This window comes from Saccopteryx bilineata, chromosome 4 (assembly GCF_036850765.1).
Source record: "Saccopteryx bilineata isolate mSacBil1 chromosome 4, mSacBil1_pri_phased_curated, whole genome shotgun sequence".
NCBI classification, from domain to species: Eukaryota; Metazoa; Chordata; class Mammalia; order Chiroptera; family Emballonuridae; genus Saccopteryx; species Saccopteryx bilineata.
The window spans coordinates 203041111-203055681 of NC_089493.1; the positions used below are offsets into that span (position 1 = coordinate 203041111).

At 36.4% G+C, this 14571-nt stretch overlaps 1 protein-coding gene across 3 annotated transcripts in view; it reads right to left on the bottom strand.

Annotated features, from left to right (window-relative positions):
• AP3B1 (adaptor related protein complex 3 subunit beta 1) overlaps positions 1-14571 on the bottom strand; it is a 318239-nt gene that overhangs the window by 176591 nt on the left and 127077 nt on the right. For all 3 annotated transcript variants that reach the window (XM_066273625.1, XM_066273623.1, XM_066273626.1), the window contains 3 exons: positions 14439-14501; positions 9508-9640; positions 3114-3223 (listed from right to left, as the gene is read on the bottom strand). In XM_066273625.1, coding sequence (XP_066129722.1) covers positions 3114-3223; positions 9508-9640; positions 14439-14501 — 306 coding nt within the window. The remainder of the gene's footprint in view (positions 1-3113; positions 3224-9507; positions 9641-14438; positions 14502-14571) is intronic.

The following is a 14571-nucleotide window of genomic DNA, read 5'->3' on the forward strand; positions in this document are numbered from 1 at the left end:
GGTGGATCCCGGTTGGGCACATGTGGGAGTCTGTCTCCCTGCCTCCCCTCCTCTCACTTAAAAAAAAAAAAAAGAAACAAAAGAAGAAAGAAAGAAATATATGGAGAGCAAACTATCAGGATTTAATAAGAAAGAGATAGCAACCTTAGAAAAACTCAGAATCAAAATCATGTTTTTTTCATGTTCACTGATCCTCGGGAGTGAGTTTTTTTCAAAAAATGAAATTAGTTCCAGTGATAGTTTTATTAACTTAAAATCATGTTTGTTTGATAACCAATTTATGGAAACAAGAAGAACATACATTTGCCTTTTTGTTAATGTTGCCTTACATATTTTTAAAATAAAAATTTTTGTATGATCATACTCTGGATGGTCAGGAGGCACAAGGACGTACGTACATCAATGTTCATACTACTCAAAGGGTTAAATAGGACATAGATAGTAACAGTTAATACGCAGTACTACTATGACCTAGGCAATGTTCTAAGAACTTTACATACATTAACTAATACAATACTTACAACAGTATAGATACTTCTACTATCACCATTGTACAGATGGGAAAAGTGAAGCATAGAGATTCTCATGTAAGGACATGGAGCTGGCATGCAAATAGCAGAGCCAAGATAACATTTATTTTCTAATTTAATTTTTAAACACAATTTCAGATTTATAAAAAACTTGCAAGAAGAGTAAAAAGGAATTTCTGACTATTCTTCATTCAGATTCTGTAAGTGCATTTACTCTAGCTTTTTCTCTATGAATATACATATTTTGGCTCCTGAATTGATAAAAATTGTAGATACGTCCTTTTACCCCAAAATACTTCAGTGTAAACCTCCTAAAAAAAGGACTGCTCTTACATAAGCCACAGTAAAATTATTTAAAACTCAGGAAATTAAACAATAAATCAACACTAATATTTAATCTACAGATTTTGATATTGCCAATTATCCCTATAAAATCCTTTATAACAAAAAGAAATCCAAAATTATGTGTTGCATCGAGTTCTCATATCCTTTTAATCTCTTTCACTCTAAAAATATTCTTGAGTTTCTCTTTCCAGTTTATAATGGTATTTAAAAGAGTATAAGCCAGCTTTTCTGCAGAACATGCTCGTTTGGTTTTGTCTCATGTTTCTTCCTGATCAGATTCAAGTCATTCACTTTTGGCAGGAATTTGACAGACTTGATGCTGAGTTCCTTCTATTCAGTGTATCTTATCAGAAGCTACTTGATCCTGTTGCTGGCAACATTAACTGTATTCATTTGTTTCAGGTAGTGTCTGCAAGGTTTCTCCATTGTAAAGTCAAAATTCATTAAATCTACCCATTGTAATTAAGAAGTATCTAATGAGGACATACTCTGAGACTGTGCAAATATCCTATTGCCAATAATACAACTCAAATTTTACTGCCTAGTTTTTAACACTTTTTAATGCTTCTTGCTTGAAACAGTTATCAATGTGATAGCTAGAAAATGGTGATATTCAAATTCCATGATTCCTTCTATATTTGTTTTGCATTGTAAAAACGTTTCCCTTTCTCCCTTATTCCTTCATTAATCCAGTGTGCGTTTAGATTCTTGCCCTTTTTAATAGGTTGTTTTTCACTATCCTTTATTTTGTTGCTCAAAATGGCCAGTTGGAAGCCCCTTCAGACTGGCTCTTGGGTCTTTCTGACATCTCTCTCTTTCTGCGGAACTTCCTTGCTTTTCTGGCCCAGTAAGATGTTCTATAATCATTCTGTTTTTTCCTTGCACATAGCTCTGAAATCAGCCATTTCTCTAAGGCAGAGGTTCTCAAATATATTTTCCGATGGCTTTAGGGGACCCCTGTGTTTTGGTCATTCGACCCCCCGCCGGGGTCGCGACCCACAGGTTGAGAACCACTGCTCTAAGGAGCTCCAGTTCCTTTGAGTGAATAGAATTTAAAACCAATGTGTACTATAAAAAGGAACTCAGTATTACATTCTGCAATGTTCATGAACCTTGGAAATATGCTAAATGAAAGAAGCCAGACACAAAAGCCAACTTACTATCAGATTACATTTACATTAAATGTCCAGAATAGGCAAATCCATAGAGACAGAAAGTAGAATGATGGTTCTCAAGCGCTATCGTAAAGAAAAGATCAGGAGTCTGAGGTATGAAACTCTTTTTTAGGGATGATGCAAATGATCTGGAATTACATGGTGGTGATGGCTGCATAACCTTATAAATTTACCAAAAACCACTGAATTATACACTTCAATTTTACAGTATGAAATTATACTCAATTAAAATAAAATACAATCTGGGCACTATGTGTGCTCATTGGTATGGGGAATTATTGCATGTATATCTTCTGAAAGGACAACCTTGGGACACAATGTTTGTATACTCATATATGCATTCATATGTGTACCTACTAATATGCGGATACACAGTAATATATACACTCACACACATCTACATATCTATATAAAAACCCATTAAGGCCCTGGCCGGTTGGCTCAGCGGTAGAGCGTCGGCCTAGCGTGCGGAGGACCCGGGGTCGATTCCCGGCCAGGGCACACAGGAGAAGCGCCCATTTGCTTCTCCACCCCTCCGCCGCGCTTTCCTCTCTGTCTCTCTCTTCCCCTCCCGCAGCCAAGGCTCCACTGGAGCAAAGATGGCCCGGGCGCTGGGGATGGCTCTGTGGCCTCTGCCTCAGGCGCTAGAGTGGCTCTGGTCGCAACATGGCGACACCCAGGATGGGCAGAGCATCGCCCCCTGGTGGGCAGAGCATCGCCCCTGGTGGGCGTGCCGGGTGGATCCCGGTCAGGCGCATGCAGGAGTCTGTCTGACTGTCTCTCCCTGTTTCCAGCTTCAGAAAAATGAAAAAAAAAAAAAAAAAAAAACCATTAAGTACACAACACACTGATCAGTTCTAATCCAACATTGTAGCATTTATTGTATTCTTCCCCTTTTACAGATTTGTTATTCATTTCCACAACAGTGTAGTATCTTAGAATTTAACCCAGACAGCTCAGCTCTCTTAACCATTATATTTTAAGATCATTTATTTTAACAAAACTATAATTTATGGAGTAAAATTCAGTTGAATTCTGTGAAGAACTCTTAATGGGTACTCACTGTGATACTGTCCAAAAGTTTGGCCATATGTCTGATAATTTCACCATGTTGTGCAGGTTGCATTTGCAGTAATTTCTTAATAACAACCACACTTTCAGCAACAACTATTTCTGAAAAAGAGATTATTGATATTAAATATGTGTAATTCAATTCAAAAGTATAATACTTGGTAAAATATAAATTTAAATTAGCAAAACAATCTATATGTCTTAAATGACTAGGTGAGAATTACAACTATGAATGTACTTTGAAATTTTGAGGGCCCTGGCCAGTTGGCTCAGCAGTAGAGCATCAGTCCAGTGTGTGGAAGTTCCAGGTTCAATTCCTGGTCAAGGCACACAGGAGAAGCGACCAACTGCTTCTCTATACCTCCCTCTCCTCTTCTCCTCTCACAGCCATTGCTTGAATGATTTGAGCAAAGTTGACCCCCGGGCGCTGAGGATGGCTTCATGGCCACTCCTCAGGCACTAAAATAGCTCATTTGCTGAACAAAAAAAAGCAGCTGCCCCAGATGAGGAGAACATCAGCCCCAGATGGGGGGTGCCGGGTAGATCCGGTCAGGGCCCATGTGGGAGTCTGTCTCGTCATCTCCCTAGCTCTCAATTAAAAAAAATTTGGAGGTGAACATCCCATCTTAAGTAGAAGAGTATACTTTAATGTCTAACATCTATTACAGTCCCCTGGCTTATAATATCCCTTTATAATTTCTGCTTCTTTAAGTCAGGAAAACAAACTAAAGTTAGATTATGTATCACTATAATGCTCAAATGTCTTTGCTTTTAATTGTAGCTCTCAAATACCATTCTTTGATTCATACTAATTATATAGCGATATTTCAATACCTACAATCTAAATAACATTTTTCCAATTCTTTTTTTGGGGGGGGTTATTTTTTATTTATTTATTCATTTTTTAGAGAGGAGACAGAGCGAGAGAGGGGGGGGGGAGAGAGAGAGAGAGAGAGAGAGAGAGAGAGAGAGAGAAAGGGAGGAGCAGGAAGCATCACTCCCATATGTGCCTTGACCAGACATGTGCAGGGATTTGAACCGGCGACCTCAGACATTTTTCCAATTCTAAAGTAAACAGCAAACTAAAAAAAGTTCCTTAAGTGATGTGTCCAGAAAAGTGAGTAGTAAGGACTAGCAGTAGTTGTAGGAAGGGTGTTACTACTATAAAAACAGCATGAACTTCAGAGCTATAAGGAGTAGGGCTATGATTGTTTCTACTGGCCCCATGAACTCACTCTGCCTTTCCTGGCCAATTCTTTACCTTTAGAGGCTGACCTCCATGGACTGCATCAACCAGGCTTCCAGTTGTGCTTAGCCAACAGGAAGTACCAGCAGGAGATCAAGGGGCAGGAAAGAATATTTAGCACCCTGAATTTCTTCTGCCAGGCCTTCCTAGAATTGCTGCATGCCTCCACTGGTTTCAGTTCTTGTGACTGGCTCTCTACTGCAGGGTCTGGTAACTGTTCCCAGCTTACACACCTCCTCACTTAAATTCTAGATTTGGCTTCCCACTGTTCCTCGCCTGTTAGCCCAGGATGCTACATCATACCTTGATGATTTCTCTTAATACCTCATAAATAGTTCCTTCATTAAATCCTCAATTGTCCAACTCAAATGTGTCAATCTGTCTTCTATGGCCTTGACCAATATAGTAATTTGTACTAGGAATTAGGAGTGGCTTCAGGAAGCAGATCCTCAAACTCAGATTCTGAAATTGAGTTATTATGCTTAAGTGGTTAATCACTGGTCTGAGTTATGTTTTTGATGGCACTACCAGTGAATGCAATATAACTTGCCAGAGCACCTGACCTTATAGAATACGTCATGAATAAGTGATTATATTATAAATGTTACCAATGCCAAAAAAAAAAAAAAAAAAAAATCAACATTGCCTTTACGTATTAGTTTGGCTTTTTATTTTTTGTAGTATTTATTTTATTGATTCTAGAGAGAGGAAAGGAGAGAGCAGGAAAGAGACAGGAACATCTGTTCCTGTATGTGTCCTGACCAGGGATTGAACTGGCAACATTTGCGTAACAGGACAATGCTCTACTCAGCTGAGCTATCTGGCCAGGGCGGCATTCTAGAAACTTATGGATATTAGAGGTTCCTCTGGCATACACTAAAACGTTTATTTTAATATTATATTGGAAATAGTATTACTTGTGTTCTGTTACTCTTTTTATCTGAATAGTTTCTTATCTATCTCCCTACAATAGCAAAAATTTTTATCATTCTAACCACTATTAAACATACATATTTCAAACTATATACTTCTTTATGGAAATTATAAATTAATATTTACATTATTTACATTATGTTTTAGTTTACGAATATTTCTTTCCCTTTTCACAATTAACATATGGTAGTTACCTTATCATCATCATTTCTTTTTAAATTAGAGTTGCCATACAATATTATACAATATTACAGGTTTCAGGTGCACAACACAGTGCTTAGACAATTCATATGCCTTACAAAGTGGAAACCCCAGTAAGTCTGATACCCATCTGACATCACACATATATATTACAATATTCCCTATTTTGTATTTTACATACCTGTGACTATTTGTATAACTCCAAATTATCTTTCTTAATTCCTTTCACCTTTTTTACTCATTCCTCAACCTTTTTACCATCTGGCAATCCTTAATTTGTACTCTGTATTTCTGTTTTATATGTTTGTTTGTTTTAGATTCTACATATAAGTGAGATCATATGGAATTTGTCTTTTTCTGTCTCACTTATTTCACTTAGCATAATACCCTCAAGATCCATCCATGCCATCGCAAATATTAAGATTTTATTTTTTTATGGCTGAATGAATGAGACCCTGCCCTCACCAAACTTACATTCCAGTAGAAACATTAAATGATAATTTAAGTAATTACTGCACAAAGTAAAACATGATCTAAGTGTGATTTTAAAGAATCTATAGTAAAAAAATTTTAATTTTAAAATATATTATAAAACTAGCCTAAATTTTTTAAAATGTTATATAATTTTAATTATCCACATGCAGAGGCAGGTTTGGCTGTAGCTGAAAAATATATCTGGCATTATTGATTCTTTGGTGCTATATTCGTTCCCCATTGTTGGTGTCCTCAAGATTAGTACCATCTACTATTATACTCATTTGACAAAAGAGGACTCTGAAGCACAGGGAGATTGGGTAATTTATTCAAGCAACACTACCACTCAAACATAGGTAGTTTAGTTCTGTATGTAAGCAGATAGCTGGCAACTGAGTAAATGATCAACATATGGAAACATACCTGTTTTCTATTACTGCCTCCCTCCATTAGACTGTGAGCTCCATAAAGGCAGGAAACTAATACAGACTGAATAGATACCTCATTAATCTATTCAACATTTACTAAGTACTTCTACTGATTTAAGTCTTCAGTTAGTGCTTAATTTATACAAAACTTTAAAAAATAGTGCTCTTACCAATGGATATGATAAAAACATTATTCCAACAAGCAAATTTTGTTAACATGTTACCTAAAGAAATTACCTTAAGGAATTAAAGTATTTAAGCCAACTAAAATGCAGATTTCTTCTAAAGACATTGCTAAAATTTTTCAAATTAATCTTAGTTATACTGGACTATTTTAGGGCAAGTATCAACTCAAGTCTACCTGTAAAAGTTCTCACTATCCCAGGAAGGGATAAGTTAATATTAAAAAAAGAAAAAACACAAAACTACAAATCTAATAAGAACATATTACATATGCAAAAATATTAAAGTTTAACTGCTGTCCCTGAGGTTTTAAGATACATTATCCAAAAAGATTAGTGATACTAACATAAAATCAAAGTATCACAAATTGTTAGAGCCCCTAAAGATCTTAAAGATTTTAAAGAAACTGAACCCTCCTTCATAGCATTTATTTCTAAAAACAGATGTTTTAATAGGAAGAGAAAGGGGCTCTGTCGTCCGCACTGTCCACTTTAAAGTTAAAGTATTACTAGTTTCTTTACTGATTAAATACAAATATTCTTATTTTTTTACTCCTCACTTTTACTGAGCCAGATTTCCAAACCACAAAAGTGTAGCAATACAATAAAGAGTTAAGGAATCAGGTATTATAGACTACTAATGATTATGCAATCAGAACAGGACAGTATAATTTAAATTGGTTTTTTTCTTTCTTTGGTTTTTTTTTGTTTTGTTTTTTTTGAAAGAGATAGGAGGAAGAGAGAGACAGGAACATGGAGCTGCTCCTGTATGTGCTCTGACCTGGAAATCAAACCAGCAATACATCCATACTCCAAGACAATGCTCTAACCAACTGAGCTATCTGGCCAGGGCTTACCTTTTATTGATTTTTAGAAGGACAGTGTGAGGAAGGGAGGAAAAGATGGTGGGGGGAAGGGAAGCATTTGTTCTTCTACTCAGTCATGCATTTTTTGGTTGCTTCCCGTGTGTGCCCTGATCAGGGATCAAACCTGCAACCTTGTTGTTTCAAGATAATGCTCTTAACCGCCTGAGCTAACCAGCCTGGGCCCAACTCAAGTTTCTAAATATTAAAACTATAGGGGAAAAAATCCATGGTTACAAAGAGAGTTTTGAGTTACCAAAAGCAAAGCATAAACATTAAAATATCAAATAATAAATTATTAAATACTCCTTCTTTTAGGAGTTATTAATAAATTATATTAGTGTCCCATTATCTAATTACAAAATAATCTATTCTTCCTTTAAAAGTGCTACAAGGTAGAACATTCATCTTATAAATCAAAATCATAAAAATATTTTTTGAGAAATAATGCGTTATAAGCTGAAGTATAAAAAAAATGCTTTAAAATCCAAAGCTTGAAGATTTCACTGAAGAAAAAAGGGTCAAAATATAAAATTGAGAACTCTTGAATATATTTTGTATTTGAAAGAGCAAATTCATGCTCTAATTTGTGGTGGTTTTTTTTCTTTTTGTATGCAACCAAATTTTAAAATAGTTAGAATAACTGATTTTAAACGAAGGTTACAATTACCATTGTAAACCTTCGTTTAAAATCAGTTATTCTAACTATTTTCCCAAGAAGTATGTCTTATTTGATCATACAGAAAGTGATTAAGGACATCAACAACAACAACAAAGCATGTTTTTTAACTCATATTTTAAAGTGATGTAGAAGTAGATGAAAAGAATATTTTAAAACATCCTTTTAAAAAATAGGTAAAAATCCTTTTGTAAAAATTCAGTAAAAATATGCATTTAGGATCCTCTCCTCCAATATCTCCAAAGTCAATTAAAGAAAAAAATCAGTAACCCTGATCATTTCTGTTGCTGTATTTAGAGTTTTAAGACTGTACTACATGTAGAAAAATGTTCTATGCATCATTACATCTTGAGTTTATAGGTAAAAGATTATAATTTTATGTTCATAACAAAAAGCACTCTTATTTGGGGATATATTTTGCTTCAATTATTTTTTCATCAGCAGTACTTATAACAATGTTACAGTTTTCTAAAGAGGGGGAAAAGATACTTAGGTATAAAAAATTGTTTTAGTAAAGTTATTTTTCAAATAAAATATAAAATATAATCAGTTTTGTTATGTTTTAACTTATAGTGACTATGTCATCTATCTTTGTGTATAGAATTCCACAAATAATTTCAAGTTTTACATTGAAAATTATGCTTTTCTTAAAAAGAATCTCATTTTAATCAAATATGCAATTTTAATAAAAGTCCTCTATGTAAATTATTTTAAAGGTGACAGTCGACTCATTTTTCTTTCTCCAATGGCCTCATTTACTCTAGAACCCTACAATTGAAATACCTGACATTTCATCAGAGAGGAGTCTGAAATCTAGATTACGTATTTACCTAGCCAGTTTTACAAAATGTTTAGATATTGTTTGGCTTAAAAATATAAAGCTATTCCAAATTGATGACTTCTAAATGTAATTAATCTTGAATATAAAATTATTAGGTACATTTCTAGGGAGAAAAGCTTCAATGGTAACACATTCAACACACTTTTTAGGTCTAGCCTATTCTCCCTGGAATAGTGTCATTTGCCTGCTTTTAGCACCCTCTGCAGGTAAACCAATATTATACATGACTTACATGTCATTAAAAATCAAAACAGAACCTGAGAGAAAGGGTACAATTAAGGTGATTAGATTGTGAAGAAATAAAACAAGTTACACTTTCTTAGTTTTGTTTAGGCAAGACAGATTGTGTTTGCTAGTTAATTACCCAATTTACTAAAACAACAACAACTGTGTGTTACATAGACAAAATGCTACTCATTATGACCATGCTACTAGGATACAGGAAAAAATAAAATGCAATGTTAAAAAATGATACAAATTGCAAATCATACCAAGAATATTCAAATGATAAATACTGGAAAAATAAAATCAAAACTTACCATCTTTGTTGGACAGCAAACACACCAGGCCACTGAGACATGTGTCAGTGACTTCTAAGATGTTTGTTGCACATCTGCCTATAGTTTGAATAGTGGCTGCTGCAAATTGTTTATCCTGGCTTTTCACATAGGTCTAAAAAAATATTATTTCAATTAGCTTATACATTGGTACTATCAAGCGAACAAAAAAAAGGCCTATTATATTAAGTTTTGTCACTATATAAATTCTAGCATACATAATCTCATCAATCAGCACGAGAGATATAATTGATGACTTAGCTTAATTTAGTGTCTTATTTACTTAAAAGTGCTTATTTTCAAGCCAGGTTCAGTCATCTGTGGCCACAGTGGCTTGTGACTCCAAAACAGATAGTGGGGAGCAGTCACCCAGAGATAGCAATTAGTTGAAGTGTAAGGTTGAAAGATTTAAGAACACTCTCTTTAGAGGTTTCCGTTCATTTAACCAGCAGCATTTGTGAATCTAGGGACAAAAGGGTTGCTTTTTCAGAGACATTAAACCTAAAAATTGGGAGAAGAGAAAGGAAAAACCATAGCTACTGCCAACATTCTATTTTTAAAATGTTATCTTAATGGTAGTAAAACCATAATAGCTATAGAAAGCAGCATTTCAATGAAGTTTTTATAAACACTCAGTTTACAAGAAAACAAAATACCACACTTTTAAAAAATAAATTTTCTTAAAAAGAATTTAAAATATTATACTGTAAACCATGTATTTATACAAACTTAAAGATAAATAAATAATTATTTAACAACAGGAAGTTAAAATATCTTTACAAAATGCATTACAGCCCTGAAGAATTTCACTTTGGTTAAACTTTCCTAATTTAAAAATTCAGCTTTTGTTGTTTACAGAGATAAGTGTACTAACATGCATATTTACATGTAATATGTGTAATGGACTTTATAATACAATTTTAAATTGAAACTTTAAAAAATAATTCCCGGCCCTGGCCGGTTGGCTCAGTGGTAGAGCGTCGGCCTGGCGTGCAGAAGTCCCGGGTTCAATTCCTGGCCAGGGCACACAGGAGAAGCGCGCATTTGCTTCTCCACCCCTCCCCCTCTCCTTCCTCTCTGTCTCTCTCTTCCCCTCCTGCAGCCAAGGCTCCATTGGAGCAAAGATGGCCCGGGCGCTGGGGATGGCTCTGTGGCCTCTGCCTCAGGCACCAGAGTGGCTCTGGTCTCTACATAGCGAAGCCCTGGATGGGCAGAGCGTCGCCCCCTGGTGGGCGTGCCGGGTGGATCCTGGTTAGGCGCATGCGGGAGTCTGACTGTCTCTCCCCATTTCCAGCTTCAAAAAAATACAAAAATAATAATAATAATAATAATAATAATAATTTCCAACCTCAAATGAGAAGTGCATGCTGTAGATTTAACACTATGATTACCCAACATACAGAACAGAATACATTTAAATGGTGCCTAAATAACAAATGGAAGTGAAAAGCCTAAGACTATCTATAAGCTAAAAAACTTACTGAAAATGGTAGCAAGAACATGATTAGATGAAGAAATAAATTTAAAAATTACATTTTCTTATATCCACTTAGGAAAGATCAATTGTATTTAAAAAGTGTTTCCCAGGCGATGACCTAATTTCCTCAACTTAAAGTCTTTAGAAAAATCCTCTATTTTACTCAAAAAATTATAATAAACACACTTATTAACGTAACAAATAAACACAGAAATATGGTACAAAGAAAGTGATAAAATGGATACATGATTAATTAAAAAGCATGACTAAACAATGGACATTAAAAAACGTCTGATAGTAAATAAAATGAATGAATCACCAATATTCTGAAACATGTCCAATATGTCATGTCATCTGTATAAAACTAACAATGTTATAAAATGACCTGAGTCTCACCACCCATAACCACAGTAAAACTGACATAGCGGAAAGTGGAAGCGAAAGCACACCCAAACAGATTACTTGTGAAAAAAAACAAAAAAAGGAACAACTGCAAACACAAAGACAAATACTTAAAAACTTAAAAAGAGGCCCTGGCCAGTTGGCTCAGTGGTAGAGTGTGGGCCCCGCGTCTGGAAGTCCCAAGTTCAATTACCAGCCAGGGCACACAGGAGAAGTGCCCATCTGCTTCTCCACCCCTCCTTCTCACCTTCCTTTCTATCTCTCTCTTCCCCTCCTGCAGCCAAGGTTCCATTGGAGCAGAGTTGGCCCGGGCGCTGGGGATGGCTCTGTGGCCTCTGCTTCAGGCGCTAGAGCGGCTCTGGTTGCAGTGGAGCAACACCCCAGAGGAGCCAAGCATTGCCCCTGGTGGGCAAGCCAGGTGGATACCAGTCGGGTGCATACAGGAGAGTCTGTCTGTCTGTCTCCATGCACCCCTACCCCACCCCTGCTCCTCATTTTGGAAAAATAAAAAGAATTTAAAAAACCTTAAAATAAAATGAAGTAAAAATCCAATCTATAGCTATAGATTGGATAAGAACTTGTGATAGGGCCCTAGCCTGTTGGCTCAGCAGTAGAGTGTTGGCCAGTGTGTGAAAGTCCTGGGTTTGGTTCCTAGTCAGGGCACATAGGAGAAGCAACCATCTGCTTCTTTACCTGTCCCTTCCCCCTTCTCTCTCTCTGTATTCCCCCCCTACCCCTCCCAAGGGGTTGTCAAACTTTTTATAAAAATCACTCACTTTTACGATACTGATCAACCTGGACCCTACTGCCCAATAGCGGGCGTTCCAGCTTTCATGGTGGGCCAATCGCAGCGCCGTTTGGTTGCACAGTAGGGACCAGGTTTACCAGAACTGCAAAAATGGGAGGATTTTATAGAAAGTATGAGGACCCCAATGGTTTGAGCAAGTTGCCCCCCCCACCCCACCCCCAGCTCCCACCCCCTGCTGGAGCTGAGGATGGCTTCCCCTCAGGCACTAATAGCTCAGTTGCCAAGCAACAGAGAAGCATCAGAGCACTGGGTCAGTGGCCCCAGATGGGCAGAGCATCAGTGGGTAAGGAGCTTGCCAGGTGGATCCCAGTCAGGACACATGTGGGAGTCTGGCTGCCTCCCTACCTCTTACTTAAAAAAGAAAAAGAACTTATGATAGCATATATTTCGGCATGTAAATGTAAGATGAGCCGGTGTCTAAGACATAACCTTACAAGAAAGTTTTCTAGAAAACTATATGGCATTAGAGTAATCCAATTATGAAACTATAAATCATGGACATGCTATAATATTCTGTCTAATAAAAGCAAAAGTTACACCATTAAAAACAAATACAATGCCTCTATAGCTAAAAAGAAATTTAATATGGGCATATAAAAAGATTATGGAAACAAAATAAATCTATAAAAACAGGAAGTTGAAAAAACTCTGTGGTTAGCGTGTTAAGAAATTTTTTGTTGACTTCTGTTAAGAAAATGGCTGATGAGGCCCTGGCCCAGTGGTTTAGTGAATAGAGCATTCTGAGGTTGCAGGTCCAATCCCTGGTGAGGGAACATACAAGAAGCAGCCAGTGAGTGTACAACTAGAGGAAACAAGTAAGTGGAACAAGTTGATGCATCTCTCTCTCCCTCTCTCTCTCTCTCTCTCCTCTCCCTCTCTCACCCAATAGTTTTCTTCTCTCCCCCAGCCCAAAAATAAATGGAAAAACTGAAAGAAAACTGCTGATGAAATATAAAACTCATAATATTAATAATGAGATTTTCTACTGTTGTATTCCCTTACTAAGTCTTCAGAATTGACTTTTCCATCAGAAAGGGCATAATACCCATAAGGCAATTTTTGAGTAATATTTCTTGGGGTGTGTATATCTGGAAAGCATCTCATCCATTAGCATACATGGTTTAAAAAAGTCAACAAAAAAAAAAATCATAGTAGCCTGACCAGGCAGTGGCACAGTGGATAAGAGCATTGGACTGGGACACAGAGGACCCAGGTTCGAAACCCGGAGGTCACCAACTTGTGCGTGGGCTCATCTGGTTTGCACAAGATGCACCAGTTTCAGCCCAAGGTCACTGGCTTGAGCCAGGGGTCACTCAATCTGCAGTAGTCCCCAGTCAAGGCACATATGAGAAAACAATCAATGAGCTAAGGTGCCGCAACAAAGTGATGCTTCTAATCTCTCTCCCTTCCTGTCTGTCTGTCCCTGTCTGTCCCTCTGTCTCTGTCTCTGTCACATACACACACACACAAATGAAATCATAGTAGGGGCAATTTTAAACCAATCTTTTTAGCTATACATGAAGCTAAGAATACAGTGTTTAAAACAATCAGATAGTAGTGATTGTCATGAGTGCATGGTATAAGGACTATTGCAGACGACACAACAAAGAGAAAAAATCCTTAGAGTAACAATTTTGAGTAATTATAAATCAGTCTTTCAAATTCTATGAAAACATAAACATATTCCTTATATTTTGAATTTATATTTTCCTTATATTTTGAATTTATAGTGATTGTTTCTTCTTGAAAATTTATAAATACCTTAGTTGTCAATCTTGTCCTAAATGACTTTTATTTATAAAATTACATATTTCAAAGTTTAGAAAGACATTATTTAACTTTAAACTGAACAGATGTTTTAAAAGTTACTTTTGTTGTTGCTTTTTTTTACAGAGAGAGGGATAGACAGGGACAGACAAGAACAGAGATAAGAAGCATCAATCATTAGTTTTTCGTTGCGCATTGTGACACCTTAGTTGTTCATTGATTGCTTTCTCATATGTGCCTTGACTGCGAGCCTTCAGCAGACCAAGTAACCCCTTGCTCTAGCTAGAGACCTTGAGTCCAAGCTGGTGAGCTTTTGCTCAAACCAGATGAGCCCACATTCAAGCTGGTGACCTCGGGGTCTCGAACCTGGGTCCTCACCATCCCAGTCCGATGCTCTATCCACTGCGCCACCGCCTGGTCAGGCATAGAAGTTATTTTTTAATTACACTGTACACAAACCTGAAATTCTCGAAGAAGAGTTGATATGTTGGCTTCATTTGCCAGATTTGTCAAAATTTCAAGCTATGGTAGAAAAAAAGAGAACAAACATTTTAAAACAAAAAAAATAAAAAACAAAAATTAGGCATCTAAT